Source organism: Lepus europaeus, chromosome 19 (assembly GCF_033115175.1).
Source record: "Lepus europaeus isolate LE1 chromosome 19, mLepTim1.pri, whole genome shotgun sequence".
NCBI lineage: Eukaryota > Metazoa > Chordata > Mammalia > Lagomorpha > Leporidae > Lepus > Lepus europaeus.
Window position 1 is genome coordinate 58,896,818 of NC_084845.1, and position 14,282 is coordinate 58,911,099.

A 14,282-nucleotide genomic window follows, 5' to 3' on the forward strand; every position below is an offset into this window, starting at 1 on the left:
AAGCTGTTAAGCAACCTTGACTCCACCTTCGCTTCTTCTTGGTTGCATAAGCTAACACAGTGACAGGTTCCAGAGATCAGGACACACGTCTTTGAGGGAAACACTCTTCTACCTACCGCAGGCAAAATGGGGCGGTGACTGCTGATTTGTTACGAGATCGCTTTTGGGAATAATGAAAATGTCCTAAAATTTATTGTGGTGATGCTTTCACAAGTCTGTGATTGAATAAAACTGTTGAGTTTTAATCTGAGTTGTATGATATGTGAATTAGGTTTTTTTAAAAAAGATTTATTGATTTATTTGAAAGAGTTAAAGAGAGAGAAGGAAAGGCAGACAGAGAGAGGTCTTCCATGCACTGGTTCACTCCCCAATTGGCCGCAACAGCTGGAGCTGTGTCGATACGACACTAGGAGCCAGGAGCTTCTTCTGGGTCTCTCATGTGGGTGCGGGGGCCCAGGGACTTGGGCCATCTTCTACTGCTTTCCCAGGCCATAGCAGAGAGCTGGATCAGAAGTGGAGCAGTTAAGACTCAAACCAGTGCCCATACCCGCTGTGCCACAGTGCGGGCCCCGTTAATTAAATTTCAATGAAGTGGGATATATGTGTATTCAGTATTTGCAAGACTAAATTTTATAACTGTCCTGGCTGAAGCCAACTCGTCTTCTGAATTCCTGGTCTCAGCGAATGGCACTTTCATCTGTCAAGCTATGGAAACTTTATGGCTGTCACAGATTTCTTGAGCTCCCTCATATTCAGTCATTTCTCTATATCTGTTGTTTTCACTTCCAAATAGTTTCTTTTTATGCCTTTCTTCAGTCCTGCTGTTTCTTAATGTGGTTGGGTCTTTACAGAGAGTGTGTGTGTGTTTTTTTAAAAGATTTATTTATTTGTTTGAAAGGCAGAGTTACGGAGAGGTGGGGGCGGGGGGGAGGGGGTTCTTCCATCCACTGGTTCACTCCCCAAATGGCTGCAACGGCCAGAGGTGGACCCATCTGAAGCCAGGGGTCAGGGGCTTCATCCGCATCTCCCACGTGGGTGCAGAGAGCCGGATCGGAAGAGAAGCAGCTGGGTCTGGAACTGGCGTCCATATGGGATGCTGACACTGCAGGCAGCAGCTTTACCCACTCTGCCACAGCCCTCTCCACCCCACAACGACCTTTTTGGCAGTCTGGTAACACCTGTGAACCTTTCCAATTAACACTGGGTAGAACAATTAAAAAAAAAGAAAAGTGGGGCCGTTCTCTATGACATAGTAGGTTAAGCCTCCGCCTACAGCACTGGAATTCCATAGGGGCGCCAGTTCGAGTCCAGGCTCCTTCACTTAAAAGGCTGGCATATTAAAAAAAAAAAAACAAAAAACAAAAAAACACCTCAGCATTGAGTTCAAATAATTTCATAATACATAATAGAAAGTGTGACACAAATATAAGTGCAACCTCACTAATGTATGAAACGAAATGACAAGCTGCACAGATAAGGCCAACAACGGTGATGATTTCAAATTAGTGATGGGAACAGCCCATAAAATATCTGCACTTTCTACAGCTGATGCTGCCATGGCCTGTCGTCAACACACAGGGAAAGGAAATGCTACGTTTAACAGCGATCCGCTCCCTACTCCCAGGTTAACCCGGGGCCGCACCACCACCACGGGGCGCGAGGCGGCGGCCTGGAGAAATGACGCATCACTGCCGCGCGGTGACGCACTTCCGGGCGCGCCTCGCTTCTCGCGCTGCCCGAGGTAGGTGCCGGGCTTTCCCCGCTCAGGAGCGGTTGCGGTTCTCGCTGCCTTCACCCCTGGGAAGGCTGTGGCCGCGGTGGAATTGGTCGGCTCGCGCTCCCTAGGTGCCTACGCGCGCGTCTCCGGCCGCCTTGGGACATGGAGGCGGTGGACGTGGTCCGCCGACGGAGAGGAGACGCCCCGCGGCCCCCACACAGCCACCTCGCTGCCCATGGAGCCGACGACTCGTCCCGGAACCGCTAAATGCCGGTCGCTCTTGCAGGCTCCCGGGTGCTGCTGTGAATGGGAGGGCGCTGGGCGCCGTCCCCGGGGAGCTGCCCGAGGAATGGGAAAGTCACGTGCTAGAGCTGATCATTTCACTCCACCTGCTCGCGGCCCTGCCTCCGCCCCTGTGCTTGCAGGCTGGAGACCGAATTCTTGACGTGCGCCAGACCCTGCGTGGCTTGGCCCCGCGCGCCCTGTTCAGCCTTGGCTTGTAGCGCGTGGCTGTGCTGCTGCAGCGTTGGGGACCCTCTGCTTCCGGAACACGCTTTCGCCCGTGCTATTCCCTTTGTAAAGATCTTCCCTTAGGCAGCCTTCCTGTCTCGGATAGTGTCCGCCTGGCACTGATGACACTGGTCATCTTAGCCTGAGCTCCGTGCGGGAAGGCATCGCGTCCTTCCCCTACCCCCACCCCACCCCCACGATGTCTCCTGTGGCTCACACATACCCTGGCATGAAATATGTGTGCGATATATGTTGAATGAGGAAAGTACAAGTCACTATGTGATCTGGGAGACGCCGTGTGCGGGGTGTGGAACAGGGCCCCGGCGCGGTCCGCAGAGACAGGGCGTGCCATCACCTAGCTGAAGAGCGGTCCGTGAGGGAAGATACCAGGCAGAGGGTGTCAGTTCAAAGGTTCTGAGGCTGGGGGCGACTTGCTCCTTCGGAGGAGGCAGCAGATCTGAAGGTCCTGAGTTAGCTCAGAGGAGGAAGCTGAGGACCGGGGTGGCCAAACCCAGAAAGGAGGTGGGTGGCACGGGTTCGCAGAGGGGTTGGCAGGGGACTGCCACCTGCGCTGTCTCTCCTGGGAGGATGCCGGCCTTCGGGTAGAACATGAGTAGGGGGTGGTATAATCCAGACACGCTGACATGTTGAGGCGGCCTTTCAGCACCCTTTGCTAAGTCAGTTTCTAGTTGTCACTGGACCCCAGATTGGAGTGATGAAAAACACATCTGCCCAAGGAAAGGCAGGTTTTCTGAGATCTTTTTCTGAAATTCCTTAGCTAGTCGTCTGTCGTTCTGTATTAACTTTTGAATCACTTGGTCATGTTCTAAAAGAAATCTGTTGGGATTATGATGAGAAGCAGTTTAATGCAGTTATTAAAGGTGTAGCCTTTGGCAGATCTACTGTGCGATCCAGGTTTACCCATCCACCTGCCGCGTGATCTTGTTAGAGAACATGTTGCTGAGTTTTATCCTTACCTATGGAAACAAGAAAAGGGTCAGATGATTATTGTTAGTATTGAATGGAGATACATATTTTTTATCCAAAAACCAGTACTACTTTTTTTTTTTTTTTTTTAGATCTTAGGTTTGTCAGAAAGTTGTGTTGTTAAACTAAGGCCTGGGATTGCTTTTGTTAGGATTTTCTTTGGTTTTTCTCTTGTGTTGCCTGATATTGGTGAACATAGGTGCTGGTGACCTGGGGGAAGTTACTTTTCATTTCAGAATTACAAGGCTCATGGTATATTGTGGATTAAAGATGAAATATTTAGACGACACTTAACCAGTGGGCATTTGGCAAATGATTACCGCTACTGTTATTGGCAGGTTTGTTGGCTCATGGGAGCACCTTTTACTGTGTGGGGCTCACTCTTGGTTCTCTTCATTTGTTCCCTCAGCCCCTGCCCTTCCCTGAGAGGGAGCCCAGGTGATGGCAACCATGTCCTTGAAAGTCCCATACCAGGTGAGCTGTGGATCCCTCGGGTCAGCCTTAGAAGGATCTGATTTAAGGAAAATGGTGGATGACAGAGGTAATTCTGGCAAGTCTGAGAACCAGAGGAGGAGGAAAAAAAGACTTTGTTGGTTTCCTCCATTAGGACTAGGTGCTTGGAAAGAGCTGATGGTGAGGGGCTGGCCAGTCTGGCTCCAGGGCCAGTGAAGATGGAGACAGGTGGGGCCAGTGTTGTGGTACAGTGGGTTGTCGCTACTTGCAGTGCCAGTTGGCATCCTATATCAGAGTGCCAGTTGGGGTCCCATCTTCTCTGCTTTTGATCCTACCCCCTGCTAATGTGCCTGGGGAAGCAGTGGAAGATGGCCCAGGTGCTTGGGCCTCTGCAACCATATGGGAAACCAGGATGGGGTCACTGACTCCTGGCTTCAGCCTGGCCCAGCTGTGACTGTTGCATTTGCTTGGGAGTGAACCAGTGGATGGAATATCTGTCTCTCCCTGTCTCTGTCACTCTGCCTTTCTAATAAACTTATTTGTTTATTTAGTTATTTTTAAAAGATGCAGACAGGAGAAGGTGTCCTGGGAATCAGAAGTATAGCCTCCTGTGTGCTGAATATCTTGGCTGGGCACAAGGGTTCCCAGGTTCAGTTCCCTTCAGCCCTGCCAGGAGTCTGTGAGAATAAAGGACACAGGCTCATGATGTGGGGATCCGGTATAGGGTGGGAATGATCCAACTAACAAGTTCTCAGAGGTGGCTGCAGAGGGATGGCAGGAAGAAGACAAGGTAAAGAGGGCCAGTAAGTTGGGCTTAGAATCAGAGATTCATCCTAGAGGTACTGCTGCATAAGTGAGGTAGTGGGCCGTGCCAGGAGAATCCACACGAGGACACGACACCTGAAGTTAGGGATTCCCATCAAGCCTCAGTGCATAGTTACCTTGAGCCAGTCATATAACCTCTATTCTCCACTGGCTTTGTTATTTATTTATTTATTTTAAGATTTATTTATGGGGCCAGCGCTGTGGCGCAGCGGGTTAATGCCCTGGCCTGAAATGCTGGCATCCCATATGGGCACCGGTTCTAGTCCCGGCTGCTCCCCTTCCGATCCAGCTCCTCTGCTGTGGCCTGGGAAAGCAGTAGAAGATGGTCCATGTCCTTGGGCCCCTGCACCCACGTGGGAGACCCAGAAGAAGCTCCTGGCTCCTTGGCTTCGGATCTGCACAGCTCCAGCCATTGCAGCCATCTGGGGAGTGAACCATCGGATGGAACACTTCTCTCTCTCTCTCTGCCTCTTCTTTCTCTGTGTAACTCTGACTTTCAAATAAATAAAAATAAATCTTAAAAAAAAAAAAAAAGATTTATTTGTTTTGAAAGAGTGAGAGAGAAAGAGAAAGAAATAGAGGGAAGGAGATCTTCCATCTGCTGGTTCACTCCCCAGATGGCTGCAACAGCCAGCACTGGGCCAGGCTAAAGTCAGGAACTTCATCTAGGTCTCCTATGTGTGTGGCAGAGGCTCAAACACTTGGGCCACTTTCTGCTGCTTTTCCGAAGCCATTAGCAGGGAGCTGGATTGGAAATGGAGCAGCTGGGACTTGAACCTATGCCCATATGGGATACTGGCATTGCAAATGGCAGCTTTACCTGCTACACCACAATGCCAGCACCTGTTTATTTATTATTAAAGGTTTATTTGTTTATTTGAAAGGCACAGTTACAAAGATAAAGGGAGAGACAGAGACATTCTGCAGTTCACTCCCCCAGTGACTACAATGACCAGCGCTAGGCCAGGCCAAAGCCAGGAGACTGGGACTCCATGTGGGTCTCTCACGTGTATGACAGGGACCAAGTACATGGGCCATCCTCCACTGCTTTCCTAGTTACATTAGCAGGGAGCTGGATCAGAAATAGAGTAGCCAGAACTTGAACCTGCTCACATGAGGTGCTGGAGTTGTAGTGGTGACTTAACCCTGCTGTACCCCAATGCCTGCCCTGGCTTTCCTTGTAATAATAATTTTAAAATCTATTTTCATTTTATTTGAAAGGCAGAGAGACAGATCTTCTGTCCTCTGGTTCACTCCCTTATTACCTGCAACACCCAGAGCTGGGCCAGACCAATCTAGTTCTCCTATATGTGTGGCAGGGATGCAAGTACTTGGGCTGTCACCAGCTGCCTTCCAGAGTATACATTAGCAGGAAGTTGGATTGGAAGCAGAGCAACTGGGACTCTAACCAGGCAGTCTGATACAGGACGTAGGCATCCCAGGTGATGACTTATACACTGTACCATGGGCCTGCCCTAGGGGGCTTCATTTTTAGAGTGACATAAATACCTTATATGTGGGGGCAGGAAGTTGATTTCTTGAATTATATATCACTTTTTGAGACTAATGAATTGTTGTGTGTTGCTTTATCATTTCTTTGAGACTTGTTTAATCTTGAAACTTAGTATCCATTGAAGCATATCTCAAGTCCAAATTCCAGATTTCTCATTTCTGTTGGGTCCCTGTACCTGACTTTCTCACTGATGATTGTCTTTGTAGCTCCCACCTTTTTCTTTTCTTTTTTTTTATTAATTTTTTTTTTATTTTTGACAGGCAGAGTGGACAGTGAGAGAGAGAGAGACAGAGAGAAAGGTCTTCCTTTGCCGTTGGTTCACCCTCCAATGGCCGCCGCAGTTGGCGCGCTGTGGCCGGCGCACCTTGCTGATCCGATGGCAGGAGCCAGGTGCTTCTCCTGGTCTCCCATGGGGTGCAGGACCCAAGGACTTGGGCCATCCTCCACTGCACTCCCTGGCCACAGCAGAGAGCTGGCCTGGAAGAGGGGCAACCGGGACAGGATCAGTGCCCCGACCGGGACTAGAACCCGGTGTGCCGGCGCCGCAAGGTGGAGGATTAGCCTAGTGAGCCGCAGCGCCGGCCCCCACCTTTTTATTTTCTAAAAAGTCACTGATATCACAATGCAGTCCTGATCACCCAGTCTCTAGATTGCCTGATTGTTGACTCTGTTCTTCCCAGTACCATTTCTGAGAGCTGGCAAGTTCTGTTGTTTCTGCCTACTATCTCATCTACTTGTCACATCTTTTATATCACCCACATTTAGGGTTTGCCATTCCTTCCCTGAGATTTTATATGCACAGCTTCCCAGATAGTTTCTGTGTTTATAGTCTTGTGCCTTCTCTTCCCTTTTCCTAGTCACCTAATACATCTCAGCCTGCGCTTTGGCTTGTATCCACTAATCCAGGGTTCTCAAACTTCAGCAGACTCTTCAAAGCACAAATTGCCCTCAGAATGGAGCCCGAGAATTTGGCTTTATAACAGCTTTTCTGGGTGATGCCACTGTTTCTGGTGGTTGCCTTGAACCACACTTTGAGAGCCACAGCTCTAGTTAGTGGAGATTCATTCAGGAGATGACGGGTTCAGATGTTCAGCCAGACAGGGGGTGGATTCAGCGCAGGGTAGGCCTGGAGTGTGGAGTTGTTGGAGTAGAATACTAGGGGAGTCACAGTTTGCCCTGACCAGCCTGTCTCATGTAACACCCCCACCCTGCCATCTGATACTTGAGTGAGAAGAGGCTGTGGTGCTCAAGAATGTCCAGCAGAGGGCGAATACCCTGCACTCCATTGTGAAGAGGAGTCAGGTTCCAGGAATTAACTGATAGGATTTGATTACTGATGGTTTGTCAGGAAAGAGCAGTGATTGGGGTGAAATTGGTGCCATCAACTGAGAGCAAAACATATCACTGTGTCAGCTGATTTTCATGAGTTATAAAGGGAGCCAGTTGAGAGGCAAGATGAGTTTGGTGTAGGTTGGTGGATCCCATGTGCTGGGTCATCCAGAGTCCGAGGCAGTGTGGCATGACAGGCAAGTGAGGATGTGCAGTCATTTGAGGTGCTGGAGGGTGGGAGGATATTTACTGCGCGTTTAGGTAGTCAAGTTTGATGCCAGAGACTGAGGATTAACTAGAGGCTTTAAGCCAGATGCTAGAATTCTCTGGGAATGTAGAGTTGGGCTGTCAAGGAGGGGGAAAGGATGACTATTGAAAAAGCATGAGGCTTGATTGGCAGAAGCCATTACACATGATCTTGAAGGTGTAAAGTCAAGTAGCTGAAAGAGCTACCAGTTCTGTTACAGAATCATCTCCCAGGAAGATCTCTCAGGAAGAATGCACTGCCCGGCAACTCTGAGCGCCCTCTGCTGGGCACTCGTCAGCAGCACAGCCTCTTATCCACGTCTCAGATGTGAGGACCGGGTGTCACGTGGGAAGGCTTGTCAAGGCAAACTGTGACTCCCCTGGTGCACGTTCTGTGGGCATGAGGTTTGGTGGAGTGAACACTTGTAGGGGACACTTGGCTGGGCCCTTGGAGCAGAAAAGTGGGAACAGTTGAGTTCTGAGATGCCACATGTGAGTGAACATCTGAACACATTGAGACTAATTGTCCACTTTTAGGTGCAACAAACAAAAAAAGAGATATTGCTCTAAGAAAGATAATTAATGGTAGACCTTTCCCACAGAGCTTTTGAAATGTAAAATTACACTTTATGACTAAGTTGTACCCTAATGGACATTTCCGGTTTGGGGTTGCATTATTTATTTAATGGTCTGGTATCCAGTTCTTTTCTCTTATAGAGCCCTTCTTCAGACCCTCATTACTGTCCCCTCTGCCCTGAGCCAGAGGAATGGCTCTGGGGCAGCAGAGTCTGTTGTTTCAGGAGCTGGTGACTTTTAGGGATGTGGCTGTGTGCTTCACCCAGGCAGAATGGGCTGAGCTTTCTCCTGCACAGAGGGCCCTGTACAGAAGTGTGATGGTGGAGAATTATGGGACCTTAACTATGCTGGGTAAGGCTCTTTTCCTCCTGGGACTCAGGTCTACTTTCCTGTTCCCTTTTTTTCTTCTTACAGACTAGGGGTAGAGTGTGGGGAAGAGGGATTGTCCCTGGTATCGTCCATTGCATGCCTCCAGGGCTGAGGCTTATTGACCAAGTTCAGAGATTGCTGGGTCTTGGGTCTTGAGTTTGCCGTCCACTGGGGAGAGAGTGTCCCATTCCCAAAAGGCTGTGCAGGAAGGAGTAGGCCTTTCTGCTGACTTCGTCTGCCCGGGCCTTCAGGGTCTCACTAACTCACCTGCCCTGAAGTATTTTTTTTTAGGAAGAGGGCAGAGATGCTCTGTTTCCGCTTTTTTTTTTTTGACAGGCAGAGTGGATAGTGAGAGAGAGAGACAGAGAGAAAGGTCTTCCTTTGCCGTTGGTTCACCCTCCAGTGGCCGCTGTGGCTGGCGCATTGTGCTGATCTGAAGCCAGGAGCCAGGTGCTTCTCCTGGTCTCCCATGCGGGTGCAGGGCCCAAGCACTTGGGCCATCCTCCACTGCACTCCTGGGCCACAGCAGAGAGCTGGACTGGAAGAGGAGCAACCGGGACAGGATCCGGTGCCCCGACCAAGACTAGAACCCGGTGTGCCGGCGCCGCAGGTGGAGGATTAGCCTGTTAAGCCACAGCGCCGGCTCTGTTTCCTCTTGATCAGAATCTCTGTCCTGATCTGTCCGTGCCCAGTCCTGAACGCTCTTCTATAGTCTGCTCTGACTCCTGGGGTTCTCTTTCATTTTACACCACAGATATAGGACTGAAAGGTGCCATTATATTCCCCTTTTTCAGGATACCCAGTTCCCAAACCTGCCCTGATCTCACTTCTGGAGAGAGGGGATTTACCTTGGAACCTCGAGGTACAGGAGGAGCCCCCTGCAGAGAGGGCTAGAGAGCTCTGTGAAGGTAAGTGAGGCAGGTTTAGAACAGCAATTATAGGGTTTCATGGAGCTGTGCATTTTAAAATGAGCCGTGGTGGCCAGAATTGAAATAAAATGATTGATTTTCCCCAAATATGAAAACTTTCCCGCCAGTCTTAACTCACATTCAGGTGTTACCATTCAGCACGTCTGATTACAGTTCTTGAATCCATTGCTGCTTTCTGAGTGTCAGCATTGTCTACCGCAGTGGTCCTCCTTTGCATGGGGTGGATTCATTTAAGTATGCTTTTTGAGCACTTGCTGTGTGCCAAGCTTTGTTTAAGAAGCTTGGGAGGATGCAAGATGGGGAGCAGATGCAGATGGTGCGGTTGTGGGTGTAGCAGCAGTGGACTGTGAGAGCGTGGCAGGAGGAGGAGTTGGAATCATTCCACTTTAGAAGATCAGTGGCAGGGCCGTGAGTTCAAACTCAGCAAATTACAGTGGCAACACTGGCTTGAGGGAGGGAGTAGAGCATTAATCACTGTAAAGAGCTCCGCAGTTTAGTGTGCAGGGTACTCACCCGTGAGCCTGTTTAGACACGGAGCCCGCCCGCAAGCACTGCTTGGTCTTTTCTAGTAAGCAGTGCAAGAGCATGAAGCGTGCGACTAAACACCCAGTGAGCGTTCGTTCTCTTGACTTTGTAGAAGAGGGCTGACAGAGTCTGCAGCATACCCTGAGCCGCCCCAGTTACCAGCGGTGTTGGTGAATTTGGTTGCTGCCTAATACTTAGGCTTGTATGGGAAGTCCAGATGCAGCGTTTGTAGTGGACTTGGATGACTCTCCTGGAGAACTTGTGGAGGTGGACAAGCAGGCAAACCAGAGCATGGGGCAGGAGCAACGACCCCTACCATGGTGATCTTGCCACTAGAGACACAGGCTGATATTAACTTTGTTTTCAGAACATTAACATAGTATGTGGTTTGAAATGAAGGGTGTGGATGGCATGAAGTCCTGTTGCACTGTTATGAAATGTCATCAGCTTTTAGTGAGTAGATCAGGTAGGGAAAATGGTAATGTAAGAATGGAATTGGGAAGGAGAGTGTGGAGGTAAAATTGATCAGACTTGGCCATAAAAGGAAGTAGTTGAGTCAGATAACACTGGAAAGTCATGATACGGGAGCTTTTTGAATTGACTTAAATCCATACCTAAGCATAAAATGTGAGGTTTCTGTAGAATCTGGGTGGATGACTGCAGCAGACCACTGAAAGGGCAAGTGCAGAAGCTGAGATGAGCAGCAGGTCTGAAAACACAGGTGGGGGCGTGCTTTACAGAAGTGGATTGAAATGGCTCCCGCAGAGAAATGAAGGCTGAATCTTAAATATTAAGGAATATTTAACTTTAATGAGAGAGGGGAGAAAAAGCAAACAGTTAGTCAGGAGGACCTTGGAGAGTGAACAGTGAAATTGAAGCCAAGGGCAGGATTTTCAGGGTACCTGGTTTGCAGAGAGCAAGGACAAGGTTGAGGTGGCACATTAGCCTCTGGTTTTTATAAGTTTAGGAATAAAAATACACTGAACAGTAGCCATGTTTTCCAAACTCTTTTTTGATAATGACTCTCAGTGGGCATTGTTAAACTTTGCAGCAAAACACTGTGCACTTGCCTGTCCTCTGAAACCAGAGTATAAGCAAACAGTTTACTGTAGCTAGCATTGCAGTGTGTGTGAATATTTTCTTGTTGTTCTAATGGAGACTAGCATTATTTCATTTCTAAAAAAGATTGTTGGATAGTAGTACCCTATATAAATTGCATGACTGAGGCTACGTTTGAAGAACCTGTGAGGAAAAGTTCACTGTAAAAGATGGTCATTAAGGCCAAGTGGATCTGAGGGTCTGAAGAAGGAGGTTGTGCATGAAGAGAAGATACAGCTAGATCAGCATACAGGCGAAGCGGAGGGAGAGGTCTTAGGGGTGATTGGGAAGTAAGTGAGACGTCAGGGTGATTTGTGGTGGGAAGGTGTGGAAGTGGAAGGGAGAGGAGCTGAGAGCACAGGGGCGACCTTGGTGTCTCCAGCAGGAAGGAGGTGGCAGCAACTGCAGAACTAGGGAGGCGGCTTTAATCGTGTGTAGGGAAGGTTGCTTGGAAGAACAGCTGTCGGAGTCCTCATAAGTATGAATGGCAGGGTATGGGGCAGCAGGGAACTAGATTTTTGGTTGCTTATTCCTGATTTTGTGACACTGAATACCCTTAGTAGGCAAGACAGAGGAGGGATATGAGAACAGATTTCTGAGTTGTCTTTTTTTTTTTTTTTTGACAGGCAGAGTGGACAGTGAGAGAGAGAGACAGAGAGAAAGGTCTTCCTTTTGCTGTTGGTTTACCTTCCAGTGGCCGCTGTGGCCGGCGCACCACGCTGATCCGAAGCCAGGAGCCAGGTGCTTCTCCTGGTCTCCCATGCGGGTGCAGGGCCCAAGCACTTGGGCCATCCTCCACTGCACTCCCGGGCCATAGCAGAGAGCTGGCCTGGAAGAGGGGCAACCGGGACAGAATCTGGCACCCTGACCGGGACTAGAACCCGGTGTGCTGGCACCGCAAGGCAGAGGATTAGCCTATTGAGCCACGGTGCCAGCCTCCAGGTTGTCTTGATCACTCGCACTTGGACTGTTGGTTACCACATTCACTTCAGTCACAGATCTCACCTCCCAACACTCTCTAAGGTTTCTTATTTGTTTAATTCACATTCACAGGAAGAACTTGATTAATCAGCAGACAAATCCCAGATGATGTTAAAGTTTGATTGACTTTAACTTAGTTAACTTAGTTATCCCATCTTTAAGAGCACAAAAGCCATGTTATGGGCTGTTATTTCTCTCCTTTTTGCTAATATGAGAAAGAATATTTGGTAGTCTTCATGTATCTAAGTAAACTGTGTTCTCCCCTTCGCAAATAGGCAGAGAATCTAGAACAGTAGTTTCTCTGCATGTTTGAGTTTCAAATTTTGAGAGTTTTATGACAGGTCATAGCAGTTGCCAACAGTTTTAAGGTGCTCACTTGTTCCCTACCCATCTATAGACCTGTGGTTGTGAACCTGTGGACTAGGTGACCAGGTAGCTTACTGGGGGCGAGGTCTTCTAAGCAGTTGTGTGGTTTTCTCTCTGTCTTTTCACGTTCTGTGATTGGGACTAGATTGTGGGATAGGAATTTTTTTATTTTTTATTTGACAGATTGAGTTAGACAGTGAGAGACGGAGACAGAGAGAAAGGTCTTCCTTCCATTGGTTCACCCCCCAAATGGCTGCTAAGGCTGGAACTACACCGATCCGAAGCCAGGAGCCAGGTGCTTCTTCCTGGTCTCCCATGCGGGTGCAGGCACTCAAGCACCTGGGCCATCCTCCACTGCCCTCCCGGGCCACAGCAGAGAGCTGGACCAGAAGAGGAGCCACCAGGACTAGAACCCTGGGCCCACATGGGATCCAGGTGCTGCAGGCAGAGGATTAACCAAGTGAGCTACACACCAGCCCCTGGGATAGGAATTTTTAAAAAGAACAGTCCATCATTGCTTTTGTTTTCTGACTCTGAGTCTCGCCAGCCCCAGCATCACTTCTTGCTCTTAGAGCTTGTGCTTTCTTTGGCATTTTATATATGTGTGTGTGTGTATATATATATGTGTATATGTATATATATATCTATATATATATATTTAAGATTTATGTATTTATTTGAAAGTCAGAGTTACACACAGAGAGAAGGAGAGGCAGAGAGAGGTCTTCTATCCGCTGGTTCACTCCCCAGTTAGCTGCAACTGCTGGAGCTGCACTGCTCCGAAGCCAGGAGCCAGGAGCTTCTCCCATGTATCCCACGCGGGTGTAGGGGCCCAAGGACCTGGGCCATCTTCTATTGCTTTCCCAGGCCACAGCAGAGAGCTGGATCAGAAGTGGAGCAGCCAGGACTCGAACCAGTGCCCATATGGGATGCCGGCACTGCAGTCAGTGGCTTTACCCGCTATGTCACAGCGCCAGTCCCTCTTTGGCATTCTATCAGTCTATAAATAGCAGAAATACAAAAGATACTAGAATGCACCAGGAGGCGTCATTCAACTGTGGAGCTGGAAGAGCGTGGGAAGCAGCCCGGCGTGAGCACCGGCACTGTCTGTACCCTGACTGTTTCCTGCCTGCGTGATATCTGGCACTTTGATTTTAGCAGCTGTGTCCTAGCAGGCTGACGAGGAGGTTGCAATGCTATCTTCCAAAGCCCTGTAAGTTTTAATTTTGATTTCCATGTCTTGATGTCAGATGCTGAGACCTCCATTGACGGCATGTCCACAGCCACACAGGGAATGTCTGAAGAAAGAGGCATGGTGTCATGTGAGCTGATGAAGAGTGTCCCTCAGAGAACTGACTTCCCAGACACTTGTCTGGAGAAGCACCAAGAAATCCCTAGAGTGAGAAGTATTCAAGGAAAGGTTCCAGGAATCCACTCTGTGAGGAAACCCTTCAGATGTGAGGAGTGTGGGAAATCCTTCAGCTATTTTTCTTACTATGTTAGACACCAGAGAATCCACACTGGAGAGAAACCGTTTGAGTGTAAAGAGTGTGGAAAAGCCTTCACTGGTAATTCCTCACTGATTCGGCACCAGAGGACCCACACTGGAGAGAAACCATACCAGTGTGCAGCCTGTGGGAGAGCCTTTAATGATAACGCCAATCTGATCAGGCATCAGAGGATCCACAGTGGGGACAGGCCCTATCACTGTACAGAGTGTGGACATAACTTTACTAGCAGTTCTGAGTTTGTTATACATCAGAGAATCCACACTGGGGAGAAGCCCTATGAGTGTACTGAATGTGGAAAAGCTTTTGTTGGTAATTCACCACTGATTCGGCATCAAAAAACCCATACT

At 48.9% G+C, this 14,282-nt stretch overlaps 1 protein-coding gene across 10 annotated transcripts in view; it reads left to right on the top strand.

Annotated features, from left to right (window-relative positions):
* The first annotated feature begins 1,718 nt into the window (after nt 1–1,718).
* The window catches only part of ZNF23 (zinc finger protein 23), a 38,865-nt gene continuing 26,301 nt past the window's right edge, over nt 1,719–14,282 (top strand). The window contains exons 1-4 of one of the 10 annotated variants that reach the window (XM_062177285.1): nt 1,719–1,741; nt 3,624–3,688; nt 8,381–8,507; nt 9,320–9,433. In XM_062177285.1, coding sequence (XP_062033269.1) covers nt 3,656–3,688; nt 8,381–8,507; nt 9,320–9,433 — 274 coding nt within the window. In that variant the 5' untranslated portion in view covers nt 1,719–1,741; nt 3,624–3,655. Of the gene's footprint in view, nt 1,742–1,827; nt 1,846–1,934; nt 1,991–2,019; nt 3,689–8,297; nt 8,508–9,319; nt 9,434–14,282 lie in introns of those variants that run through there. The other 9 variants (XM_062177286.1, XM_062177281.1, XM_062177287.1 and 6 more) reach the window with 9 other exon arrangements.